Source organism: Lissotriton vulgaris, chromosome 4_1, assembly GCF_964263255.1.
Source record: "Lissotriton vulgaris chromosome 4_1, aLisVul1.2, whole genome shotgun sequence".
Taxonomy (NCBI): Eukaryota; Metazoa; Chordata; class Amphibia; order Caudata; family Salamandridae; genus Lissotriton; species Lissotriton vulgaris.
Genome location: NC_141691.1, coordinates 90,885,508 through 90,899,386, shown reverse-complemented (window position 1 = coordinate 90,899,386; position 13,879 = coordinate 90,885,508). Strand labels below are relative to the sequence as shown.

Below are 13,879 nucleotides of genomic sequence, written 5' to 3'. Positions count from 1 at the left end.
TGTATAAGACAGCCACCTGTTACCAAGGGGACTCGGTTGGACAGAGCTATGTTACAGCAACATCTAGATGGTCTGATGAATATCGAGTATGATTCCGACTAGTGCTTGCCTACATGAGGGCAAAAGGAGCGTCTGAGGTTCCGTGACAATTGTAAGTGGTGTTTTCGACTCGTACGAATATGGTCGAGTCTGGTATCTATGAACCGCAAATGACGAGTCTAGTGAGTGTGTACAGTTTCGCTGTGCTAACCTACACCGTTCGTCTGTTTCGTGGGTTTATTCATCTGTACCCACGGGTTCCATCTTAGATACGGCATCCATTTGTCTCTTGCCCTCAAGTAGCCAGCGAACAGACGCTGTCCGCTTCGCGACCCTGGGATTCCCAAGACTCTAGCGGAAGACACGTTTCCTTTGAAAGTGTCTTTATGACGAGGGGGATGATACTGTAAGGCAGCTGGCTCCGCTTGAGGCACATCTTGCCGTGCCGGTCTATTGTCCCAGCCGTGCATCTCATTAGGCACGTCCCTTTGATGCCTGTAGCTCGTGTTTCCTGATACCTCCCTTTTACACCCTTTTCGATCTCCCCACTGTTTCCATCTTCCTCTGCACCTGTCTTTGTTCCTTCTTCGATCTGTTTATTGCTGATTGGAATGTACTAATGGTGGGAAGCTGGGTTTTTACAGTTGGGAACCGCCAAACGTTTCCGCACTTATGTTCCGGACCCTGAATGTATCAAAGTGACCAAAGTGACCCCTCTCGGGGATAATTATGGGAACCGAGTTGTAAACCTTTGTGTACCATGCAACACTATGGGAGAAACCTGTATAAAAGGAGCGATCCACAGTAGCAATTTGAAGCAGTCTCCTCGAACTTACACTCGTTGTACTTCCTGTGACTTCTGTGTTCCCTGCAGTAAATAAACCTCGAATCTTTGACGCCGAAGGAAGTGTCCCGTGTCTCTGTCATTCGTACGCCGGAGCAGGTTACCCACGAAGGTTTCAGGTGTTGTCCCCTGGCACCGCTGGGTCTTAAATAACCCAGTCCTTCAGTAGTAAAGCTAAGTTTAGAGTCGAACCAGACCCCTAGATTTTTAACCTCAGTAACAGAGATAGGAGTAGGACCGAGCTCAGATGGCCACCAATTGTCCCCCCATAGGTGACTCTGTTTCCCAACAATGAGCACCTCGGTTTTCTTGGCGTTCAATTGAAGGCAATTATCAGTCATCCAACGAGCCACAGAAATAAGCCCCTCGCGGAACTTAGCAGCCTCAAGATCGGAAGCCCCACTTATTGCAACCGCCAGCTGCGTGTCGTCAGCGTAGGACACCATAGTCAGGTTCCCACGCTTGGCGACAGCAGCCAGCGGCTGCATATAGAGGTTGAACAAAGGGGGGCTAAGAGCCGATCCCTGCGGGACTCCCTGGGCAATCGCATAAGGTTTAGATTCAAAAGGTGGAGTGGCAACCTTGAAGGTACGACCAGATAAAAAATATCGAAACCATTCAAGTGCCATGTTGTCGACACCCGCCTCAACCAAACGCTGAAGTAAAATATTGTGGGAGACCGTGTCGAACGCGGCACTGAGATCAAGAAGAACCAGTGCCGCAGTGTAATCAGAATCAACCAACATGCGAAGGTGTTCAGCCATATAGAGAAGCGCAGTCTCAGTACTATGACCGGGCCGAAACCCATTCTGCGATGGATCTAGAATATTGGCAGAATGGAGATGGTTAGATAAGATGGTGTTAACATGGGCCTCGGTCAGTTTAGCTGCCCACGGGAGGTGGAGAAGTGTGGCTCAGGGGTTAGAGGCGGCAGACCCGGAAGCTGAGATCGGCCCTGGACCAGGGTTCAATTCCCCGCCTCGGCGGGTCTTGGGCTCAAAAATTCCACGGACTCGATAATTCTCGCTCCGGTGCCTTCTCGACTCACGGGTTCACACTCTGCGACTCTGGGCAATAGCTTGCTTAATCTCCACAACGGCCCCTCGCGGCGGGATGCCTGGCTTTCACCTTGTGGATACCCTGCCGGGGTTATCTCACAGGGGAATACCAGGACGGGTTCCCTAAGCAAGCGCCGGGAAACCCTTTGTGGGTAGCTGTGCGCTATATAAGCTCAAATACATTTACATTACATTTACATTTAATTCTCCAATTTTAGTGGGTCCAGGGCAGGTTTTTTTAGGATGGGAATCACCTGGGCCTGTTTCCAAATGCCAGGGACAGAACCTGATGATAGGGACAAATTGATGAGCTCACATAAAGGAGGGAGGCAGAGGCAGAGGGAGGCAGATTCTCTAAATTGAGCAGGCCGTAGCGGATCCTTAGGAGAACCTGATTTAACTTTCGCTACAAGTTTGTTAAAATCCTCCATAGAAAGCTCTGGGAGGTGAGATAGAGATGAGGTAATTTTCGAAGCAGGTATCAGTTTCTGCGAAGACCCTGTGGAGCTGGGAAAGGCACGATAGATACCCTCCACCTTACCAATAAAAAAAGCAGCCAAATCCTCACAATGGGAGGAGGAGCAAATCTCAGCAGCTGATGCTCTACTAGTCGTAAGATCCTTAAGCACCTTGAAAATGAGTTTGGTCGGATTGGTGATGGAGTATGACTCTTCCAAACAGACTCATTTGCAATGTAGATTGGAAATCGGCCCGTGAGGAGCGGTATGAGTAGCGTCTAGATTGACTGAAAGAAAGATGATTAAATCAGTTAAACAACAGACGAAGACGTGTGACGCTGACCAATCACATTCTATTAGCACTGTTCCAGTGACGTCGCTGAGTAAGGAAGAAACAATCGCCAATACTCGCTGATGATTCTACAACGTCATCATTTGCAGAAGAGGACAGGGACGAACAGTTCTCCGCCTGACTAAAAACCGTTGGGCAGGCAAAGGAGGTACAACTGACTATTCAAGGAAGACACGGTAAAGGTACAAAGTTAATCTTGCGCTTTCAATGTGAGTCAGCCAGATATATTTTAAATCAAGGGAAACATGGAAAATATTATCTCATGCACATTATGTCCCGCAAATATTTTCCCCAACCAGTAGAAAAACGTGCCTTGTACTGCCAGCTGTTAAGGAGAACTGTTGATTCTCTTCTTTTAAAATGAAGATAAATGAGGCTACTCACGGTTATTTACATTTGTAAATAGTCTTCCCAACTGATGATGATGTAAATCTTTTGAATATCAATGAAGCAAAAGACAACTACCGAAATAAGAGTCTTTACACTGAGATACTTGATCCCATCAGTGTAAGAGTTGACGACAACTTCCAATTCACGCTGAGATCCTTGATCCCATCAGCGTAAAAATTAAATTTTTGCTTCTAATAATTCACGCTGAGATCCTTGATCCCATCAGCGTAAAAATAGATTACAATGCGACTTTCCTTCCAATTCACCTTCAATCACAGATGAAAAGCTGTTACACACGTGGGTTAGGTGACTAATGGCCAGACCTCGTCGCCAATTTGAAGTAAGCCCACACAACCACAAATGATGGGTCAGAACTCATTTAATTGCCATTAGTCACAAGAGCTCCCAGGAACTGACAAAACAGGAATACAGAGAGCAGTATTCAAAGCTCAACATTCTGTATCCATAGGAATGAGCATGACATGGTAATGTTCTGATATAACATAAACATAGAAGAAGGAAACTAGATTACTACACCACTGTAACCAGTTTACAAAGGCATGTAAAAATGTAAATAGCCTTTAAAGACCTGTGAAAGCTCTGACAGGTGTGATGGAGGTAAGACTCCAGACACTGCCCAGCTGAGGCCCCAGCAGCTCAAGTTACACTGCAGCAGCCCCGGGCTGAGACACAGGACGGGGGAAGAAGGGGGCTGAAGCCCGTGGGCCTGAGCAGAAGTGTTAGTGGGAATGCGCGACCCCCTTTGCATCGCTCCACGGCCCCCCTGGGGGTCGCGCCCCACAGTTTGAAGACCCCTGCCATAACACCTTAATTCCAGTCCTCGTCTTACATCGGACAACCTATGGGCTCTAGGAACTGCAATCTTACTTTGCTTTCATTCAATCAGCTGGAATAATACACCCGATAAAAACGATATCCAATAGAAAAGCACATGACTGGCAAAGTGGAATTTTGAAGGAACAGGGTAGGGGATGCTTACCCAGCCGTCCAGTATCCTAATCGGGCTACACAATGCACCCGTTTGTCAGGGCATTTCCCCCTCGCCACCTCTGTCTGGACTCCCTTCCTTCCATAGCACCATCCCCACCGAGCAGCAACTCCGTGTAATTTTCTGCTTTGTAACTCCTCCATGGTGAAAGAAGTTTACCAGTAATCTGCGGCCGAGCAGCAACTCTGTGTAATTTTCTGCTATGTAATCCTCCAGGGTGAAAGAAGTTTACCAGTGAGCCACTAATCCGCAGACCCGTGTTTTTGAAGGAGGATTACAACAGATGATAATAGACTTTCTAAGTTGATTTTGGCAAGTCCCAGCACAAATGAAAGGTGTGTTCACCATGTTAAAACTGCAGCGTGTGCGGTGCTTAAAAAAAAAAAACATTTGTCTGTAAGCCTGAATATATCGAGAGACCAATAAAGAATGGTTCAGCTGGTTAAATACATTTTTAAAAAACAGAGGTTAAATAAATTACAAGAAAACAGCTGCAAGAGCACGTTGTGCCTGCAGTGAGAGTAGCTCAGTAAGAATTGAAAAAAGTGCTTAGCGGCTAATTAGGAGACACTGTCACCCGCAGCCAGTAAAAGATGCAATCCAGGTGGGCGGGGCAAAAAGCGGACAGGGTGGTAACCAGGAGGGACTCAAAAGCCTCCTGGACAATCATAACACCCAGTTTTGCATAATTGGTGACGCAAAATAACGAGCACCAATGCAAAACACTGGCGGTGCAGAAAGCGAGCTTCTGGAATCGTATTGATTCCAAGAAGCCCTCGCATAGCGAGAGCAGCGCATGCTCGCTGCTAACGCCAGGCGAGACCTAAAAACAGGAAGTGTCTTGAAATGGGAAGGTAGTTACGGGAGGGGCCATCCTGTGATTAGTGCAGGGGAAGGGAGAGCAGGCAGAACGGGGAAATAAAGAGAAAATGGCATAATGGCTGGAGCGGCCGACTTTGATGCTGGGTAACTGGGCTCAAGCCAGTATTCCAATACCTTTGGAGTGCAGATAAAAAACCTAACAAAAAATCAAAAGATAAAACATGCAACCGAGTGAGCATAAAAGAGAAAAGGAAAATGCAATTACTGAAAGCGACGAACAAAATAAGCGATGGGGCGCAAGGGTCAGACGGGCAAAATGCATTAGAGTGTGCATAAAAAATTAAAGGAAAAAGCAATTACTGAAAGCGACGGAGAAACGAGAGATGGGGCGGAAGGGACAGACCGGCAATATGCAACAGGCAGTCGAAAAAATAGTAACTGCATCAACAGAGGGGCACTAATCAAGTCGAATTAATCTGTACTCGAGTGGGGCTCCTTAGCAAGAAACGTAAATTATGTATCGGGTGCGCGAACCAATTAGGAGGCAGCAAAGGAGAGCGCACTAGAGTCAACCAATGCTAAGCAGCAGGCGGGATCACAGTCCTTTTAGTAAATACAATATGTCTTGCAGACAGCGCCTGCGCACTGCTAGCACAACATAAAAATTACCACTACACCCTGGGAGAAAACTCCCACAGAGTGGGGTCAATAGTGTTTTATTTTTCAGAAACCAACTGCTGCTTTGGCAGTCTGTTTCGGAAAAACAAAAAGTTTAGTGAACGGCCATTAAAACTGACAGCAGTTGTTCACCAAATGTTGTGTACCTTGAGAACAACTGCTGTGACAGAGATTCCTTTCACTGCACGCAGACGACCGCTGAGTCGGCGCTCGTTTCTGAATTTGATGAGCGTAGTCCATCAGGAAGGTGGTGGTAATTTCCTACGATACCATCAACGAACAGAGTAGTCTGTCACACCAACAATCTGGCCCCTAGAATCATACCTGTATAAACCCCTTTCACAATTAGCAGAAACCTGGAAAATACCATAAAAAATAGATGGGAGGGTGGATGGAGCAGGACTGAAGCCAAGAGCTTATACTGCAGAGTAACAAGGTGAAAGGATAAAAGACGATGAATAAAAATCCGGTGCCTGATACACAGGCACACATTTATAGGGAATGTGACTTGGGCAAGGCACAACTATATTATGTTCTGAAATAGTTCTGAATGTTCACGTTTAAAAAGAATACGTATAAAAAACAAGGAGGTAAAATAAAATAAGAGATCAAAAGGGATGAAAATGTGAGACATAAACTTCTACAATAGCTTTCTAGAGAGATCATATTACAATAACTTAATTGTCCATTAGAGAAAAAAATAATTTTCAAGAATGTTAGAACCAATGGGTAACAGTTACAGCAGTTCTCTCCTAGCTAGATTTTGCATCACTTTCCAGACTAGGTTCAGGAATCCCTGGAAACTGCAGTGACCTAGGAAATGGTTCTGTTGACTCTTTTGCATATAATGATTTTAGTGCTCATGGTAATCAAAGATTCGATTCTACAATTTGCAACATAAAAAATTTGATTTCCAGAGTCTCTCTATCAGAGGTTATGACTGACAAGTGAACAGTCCACATACCTGAGGTAGAACTTCAAAGCACTTGTGATCGTCTTCATGTCCCAGTCATTGTCTTGTAAATCAACGTCACCCGGGCATTTGGGATCTATCAACAAAAGCAAATGATCACAGTTAGAGGACAGGAAGTTGATGTAAACATAAGGGAATAATTTTTATTTTGGTGACTATGTTTTGGAGGGTGCAAGACTCATATGGTCAACTCTCTGAATGCATGTCCCATCATAGTCAAGATATTTTTTTTAAATCCTGCATTGGGCCGAACAATCTTTGGTCTGTGGGTTTTTATTTGGTAACTTCCTTTGATTAAACTCTGGATGGTCAGTAACATGCCACCTGGGAGGCCACCTCAATTTGCCAAGAAAAACCCAATAAGATGCCACATTTGCTTTGTTTGCCTTGCCTATAGCCAATATAATTTGGGAATTAGGACACTACGGTCTTTTAAAAAAACACGTGGTCATATTTTGTTGAGTTCCGCTCTTGTGGGCCTGGTCAGAAACGTGTACTTGCTTCCCATGTCATAAATATCTCTGACTAGATGACAATATCTAAGTGTGTAGGCAATGTGTACAGAAAAACGGGACAAAGCCCTTACACAAAAAGTACCATTTGTGCTACTGGAGAACCCTCCTAGGGGACATTTGACTTCCCCAAAAGACAATACAAACTAGCAGCCAATGCCGTCTACTTGGACACACCTATTAAATCCCTGGCTACTTATGACACACGGATCCTACATAAGAACTTTAAATCACAACTCCACTGTGGCCTGATAAATGACAGATATCCATCTTGCCACATAAAGTATTTTATAGACTCGAGGCTGTGGTATTGTGCCTGGAGTGCTGAATGGCTTTTGTCATTTTACAGCTCGGCGTGGACAGCACTGTGCAAGTCCTATGCTGAAAGACTTTGCTGTAGAAATGGCAAAAGACTGTGTCCCTTTCTATTTTGGCGTGGATGGCACTGTGCTAATCCTACTCTTAAAGACCTTGACAGAAAAGCAGACATTTGAGTTGAGCAGATCTAGATTTCGCTGGTGTTGAGAGTGCTCTATACAGGAGCTGCTTTCCACCTAAACTTGAGACTACCCAGAGTTCTCTGCTTCTTTTTTTGCATAATTTATTCGTCACCCTGTGCCTAAAAGGGTATTTTTTTGAGATATCCATCTTAACCCTAGAATATAAACAAAATTATTTTCCAAAAATAAGTAGTTATCCTCAAGAGCTAACCTCAATCCAGCCCTCCGGAACCTGAAGGTATGTCAATTTACACTTTTATACTGTCTACAAGATCTATTTTACAAGCTCTTTAACATATAGATAGAGCAGGTATTGGCTTCACCACGGATATACCTCTCTCTTCGCATGCTATTGTCTATTGGGTTTATCATTCTAACAATGAAGTGCTTGCATTGCAATGCATAAGAGACATAACATTATTTTACAACTCAAAAGAACACCAAATTATCACACGTTAAAGTCTTTATCTGCTAGATGCAGTTTATATTGAAAACAATGGTGTTGTCTTTTCTCTGCAGCAGGCTTTTCAGATGTATTAGACGGGATTCAAAATGTGAGATATTTGCGGTGCATTTAACAATGCCTGTTCCAATTTCCTCCTTAGACAAATCTCATCTACTGTCATATTGCTCCAGCAGTTACACTTACCTCCTGCATAGTACAATAACTGCTCCAAAATATAAAGTGTTATGTATTTGATTTAAAATGACATCCTGATAGTTAATAAAAAAAATCTTTGTCCTCTAAATTCAACACTGTTAGTTTTTTTTCCATTCTTGCACAAAAACACTGCCATGCCAAAATCACCCGAAAAACGAATTAGTTCACGGAGGTCACTGAAATACAACAAAACATCAAACGTCCCTAAGGGCAGAACACGAAAAAACATTCCACATGCTCAGATATTTAGTCTATGCAAACACATTCATGTAGGAGGCATGCAAGGAGTAGGGCTGGCCAACCCGAGCTTTATGCAAGCAACCACAAGCACACAACCACACTTAATCCCAGCCATGTATGCTTCCAAAGTACTTTCTTATTCCAAAATGTGTAGTTCGTCTGGATTTATGTTAAGAGAATAAAACACATCAGTGACAATGAACGATTCTATGGGGTCCCATCATTTGCTGCATTCCTCAAACAGTGCCAATCTGTGGTGGGCCAGGAGGAGGCACTTTAGGAGTGTGAAATGTGGTTCTTGTACCAGTCACTTACTTGAAGAATAAGAGAAAAGTAGATGGAAAATTACTGTTTATTAAAATGCATATTTTTGTCAAAGGAGCCAACTTTTCACGCGTTTGGGAGCTCTCAAACCGGAGGCTTGTATGTGTCTTAGGCTCAGTAATTTCTGACTTTTGTGGTTATCGATGGACTGACCACAGCTCGTACCTCCAGAACTTTAGTTCCTGCAACCTTCGCTTGGCAGAACTTTGACTGCATGAATTTCGACCGACAGTGCTACAACTTTTAGCTTCTCATCACAGCTTGGGGTGGGTGTAACTTGCGTAATTCCATGTAGTATAATAAAGTGGAACAATCCACAAATTCTGCCAAATTACACAGAAGTACACGAGAAGAGTAATTCTACATTTAGGGCAATGTTCTTCGTGCATAAATGTCCCCTTGCATCCAAATTGGACGTGAGTGTGCATTTTGCACTAAGAAACAGAGCTAAATGCAACAGAACATGAACAGCAGTGCGGGCAGCAGCCCACGCTTACTAAATGTGCACATGGGTGGGATTTTCACCCAACCTATTCCCGGCATTTAGCGTTAGTTTATCAGCACAAAATCCCCCCCTGCATCCAAAATGGGTATGAGGATGCATTTTGCGCTAATAAATAGCACCCAGCTGCGTAGGCATCCGCACACGCTCGCAAAATATGCTCTTGCAGTAGGATTGTCTCCTCCAAGTTACTCAAGCAGGTCTAACTACATTATTATCTGTAATTCCGTGTTAAAGAGTAACACGGAATCAGATTTTAAAGTATAAAAATTAAATGTGAAATTATGTTTGTACCTTACTGTTTTTGAAGTGGGAGTCTTAGCACTACAAACGTTATACCTTTTTAACTAAAATGTTCCTGTTTTTAAAATGGAAGTTTTTCTTCTTTACATACATTCATTTTTGGCAATTATGTTGCAATTTTCTTAAAGTATCACTTTCTTAGAGATTTAAACTAGCCCTTGAGTCTTTTAGTTTCTGTTTTTGACTCCGAAAAGATTAAAAATACGTTTTGAATATAAGTAATGACAAAGTTCGTGTGATGTTATGTTTCAAATACTAATCTATTTTGAGATGGTGAAATAAATGAGAAGCCGGCTGTGAAGGTTTTCATTAATGTGATATGGAGGATTTTGTTTGTCTAGATGTTTTTTCACATGAAATCAAGATAATTTTCACAGCCTTCGCTTTATGAACAAATCAAAGTCGGAGTCAGTACAAGTTATGGAGTGAATAGATTAAAAGATTATTTAGAGTTTCGTGGAGGGGGAGGAACGCCATAAAGTGGGAACCCTCCCATCACGGGAAACCTGCAGTACCCCAGCCCAATTTAAGGTGACGGAGCCACTGGGCTAGTAATGATGGGGGCTCTGCTAGCGTTGCCCAGAGTAACCCGTGACCAAACAGTACGTCCACTACAGGATCGCTGTGTCATAGTGGCGGTTGCCCAGCCTTCTTGAGGGTAGGGTGACAGTCCCTCGATTTCCCACACTGTCAAGAATTTTTTTTTAATTGCCCTAAACACAGGGAATAAATTCCCTACGCATCAGGGCTAATTTGTTTTTCCTGCTTTGGGTGAATGCTTTAAAGATGGCGTCCAGACAGCAAGCGTGCAGTACTGTGAGGGCAGCCGTCACAGCGCTGGCACTCTTGACGGGACAGTGAACCCCGCCAGATAGGCAGGGATGCCTAAAGAGGGCAGGCGGTCTAAAGTAAGGGCGGCAGAAGTCCTGGCTTCAGCCCCCTGATGAAACGGCAGAACATCTGCCAGGATCTTAGTAACCCACGTGGTCATGTTTAAAAGGAGTTATGGTTACAGTACCTCCACATTTATGGGCCAAAGTTGAAGTAAGTCTATTATAAGGCAGCAAAGTTCTAATAAATATCTAAATCACACAAGTTTGAATGTAATTATCAGGAAGGTGAATATGACTGGAGGAAATTATGTTATATTTATTATCTGTGACACAAAGTGGGGTTCAACATGATGTCTCCAAAATTCAGAGATAAGTTTCAATAGACGGGGCTTCAGGTGACCTAGTGGCATGAAAAGGCTGCTTAAAAAGTGGAACAGATCAATCTGGGGAGCTGCTGAATTACATGCTTTAGATCTTCGGAACAACTATTCGCTCCATGTAAAACACAGACTCAAGTATACAGACTGCCAAAATGTAAATACTGATAATACATAAACATCTTCCTACAATGCATTTCACATGTGCCTAAATCCAGAGAAAGGAAATTCTCAACCTATTATAGACCTGTATATACTCAATATTCTAACTCTGTTTCAGTGTATTTGACGGCTTGTGCCCTTTTTGACAACCTCTACACTGACCCCCACCATCACCCTCTAAGAATTTTCTAAACGCCTCATCCAGAGCCTGAAGACATATGACATCCCTCCCAGCTTGAATGAACTCCGCTGCCTCCCCTTGTTGCCCTGCACCATCTTCAAAACAAGCTGAATCAGCCATTCGCATTCCTTGGGTCCAGAATGGCCGGGTTTCTACACTAGGGAAGAAACTTCTGGATTCAAATCAATCTCTGGCCTTTCAGAAAGAAATAATTGTATATAGGACCCTGTTGACACTGTACATATCGCTCACTTTGTCACTTTTTCACTATGCACAATTGTCACTCAAAACTCCTTGTATATAATTGAATTTCACTGTCTTTTTGTAATAACGATATTGCTCATAATGACATGAAGTAATTCAGATAAACACTTGAGGACAGAACTAATTAATTGAGTACTGTTGTTGTTCTTATGTGTGTTAAGAGAGCATACCTCATATTACATTTACTGTACCCATAATTAATGCTAGTTCTACCCGACAGAACCATTTTTCTTAATCGTTGAATCAGCCACAAAGCCATCTCTCCTGCCTACTTGGCAGCCAAGATCATGATCTACTGAGGATCTGGGTAACTCTTTGACAGGGAGCTTCTCAAAATAATCAAACATCAAAAGACCACTACCTCCTAACCAGATACACCAGTCACTGTTGAATGCTGTGAAGAAATTAATAACTACCTCACTGACAAAGTTGCAAAAATCCAACAAACACCTATCCATGATACTAGTGTGTCATACCTGCCCACTCGCGTCATTGACCGCTCAGTCATCACTGAAACCCCCTCTCATGATTAAATCAACAACCAGCACGCCTCAACATACCTCGTATTTAATGAGAATCGCCCTCAGCTGAAAGCTGATGCTAATTGGTCAGACTTCAAACCTAAGATTGAAAATTAAGTCTTCAAAATAATAGCAAACTTGAAGTCCACAACCCACACTTCTGACCCACTGCCCTCCACCCTCGTACAGAACCTCAATTATATCATCTCCCCATTCTGGACCAACATCATCAAGGCCTCTCTCTCTCTCTCCCTGATTCCCTCCAAATAAGGCAAGTCATTCCCATTCTCAAAAAACAGGAATGGAACCCAATGACTTCAACAACCTCAGACCTATCAGAAATCTTCCCTTCCTATCCAAAACAATGGAGAGATGCGTCCTCCTTCAACTATACCGACACATAGAAGAATTCAACCTCCATGACACTTTCCAATGAGCTTTCACAAAACGTTGTAGCATCGAAAAGGCAAAGGTCATTATTTTTAACCCCTTCGGCGCTTTTGACGTAACCGTTCCGTCACGCGCCTCGGGTGAGCTGTGCTAGTGACGGAACGGTTCCATCACGGCCCGCCTGACGCGCCTGCGCGGCGCTGATTTCGCGCCTGCGCGGCGCGTTCTATTGAGCGGGCGCGTTCGTGACAGAACCGTTCCGTCACTAGCACAGCTCACCCGAGGCGCGTGACGGAGCCGTTCCGTCACAAGCGCAGGTGAGCCATGCGACCACCCCCTAGCACTGCGGCGGAATTGCCGCCGCAGTGAAGGGGTTAATAACATTCACAGAAATCTATATAAAGGCGATGTCTGCCTTCTAATCCTCTCTTTTCAACGACATTCGATACAGTGAATCATCCAGCTCTACTTGAAACTCTCAGATACCGCCCAGGTATCAATGGCACTGTCCTGAAATGGTTTACATCCCATCTGCAACATCGCTTTCAACAAATAAAAATCCACAGCTGTCTCTCCAACCCAGCTTCTGTGATATCCTCTCCCCAGCCCTATCTAATCTCTTTATGGAACCCCCTCATCGCCATTTTGAACCAAGCAGGAGTTATTAAATAGCACCTATATGCCAACAACATACAACTCTATTGCTAAATCAAATCATCCTGTTACCACCGACAACTGAACACCACTCTTACGAAGATACAATCATGACTCAAAACCAACCATCTTAAACTAAAGCCCAAAAAGACAGAACTACTTCTCTTCTCCCCCAGAAAAAATACTTTACCTATCCACAAATGGATCAAGAATCTGGACGCTCTTAACTGCTCATTCTCTCTTTCTAACTCCGTTATGTCTCTGGGCATCACCCTGGACAAAAATATGTCCATGGAGGAGCAAATCAACAACTCTGCCAAAGCAGGGCTCTACACACTCCAAAATCTCAAGAAAGTAATTCCGTTTATTTCCCCAGACGACCTTAAGACGGTAGTTCAATCTCCTGTCCTCTCAAAACTTGATTACAGAAATACCCTCCTCAAAGGAACTCCTAAATGTCACTTGGGGCCCCTTAAAGCTGCTATCATGCGGTTGCCACACTCCTCACAGCTACTAGAAAATGTCTCCTGCCCTCAATAGTCTTAAATGGCTTCCCGTTGAAGGAAGATACATCTTCAAGACAGCCTGCATCACCCACAAAGTGCTTCAGACCCCCGAATACCTAGAAACCAGAATTTCAAGAGCTGGTAGAGCCCGAACAATGAGAAGCTCCAACACTCTTCTTCTCATTCCTCCCAACTCCAAGGAGATAATGCTCCGAAGATCTGGAACTCGCTACCCAAAGAGCTACGCTGCAATTCCTCCTTTCCGTCCTTCAAACGGGACAAGAAATCTCTGCTCCTCAACAAGGGCAGTAACTGTTCTGCATTTC

At 43.9% G+C, this 13,879-nt stretch overlaps 1 protein-coding gene across 1 annotated transcript in view; it reads right to left on the bottom strand.

Moving 5' to 3' along the window:
* OPHN1 (oligophrenin 1) overlaps positions 1–13,879 on the bottom strand; it is a 702,970-nt gene that overhangs the window by 223,269 nt on the left and 465,822 nt on the right. Inside the window, exon 15 of the mRNA XM_086918347.1 lies at positions 6,615–6,699. Coding sequence (XP_086774473.1) covers positions 6,615–6,699 — 85 coding nt within the window. The remainder of the gene's footprint in view (positions 1–6,614; positions 6,700–13,879) is intronic.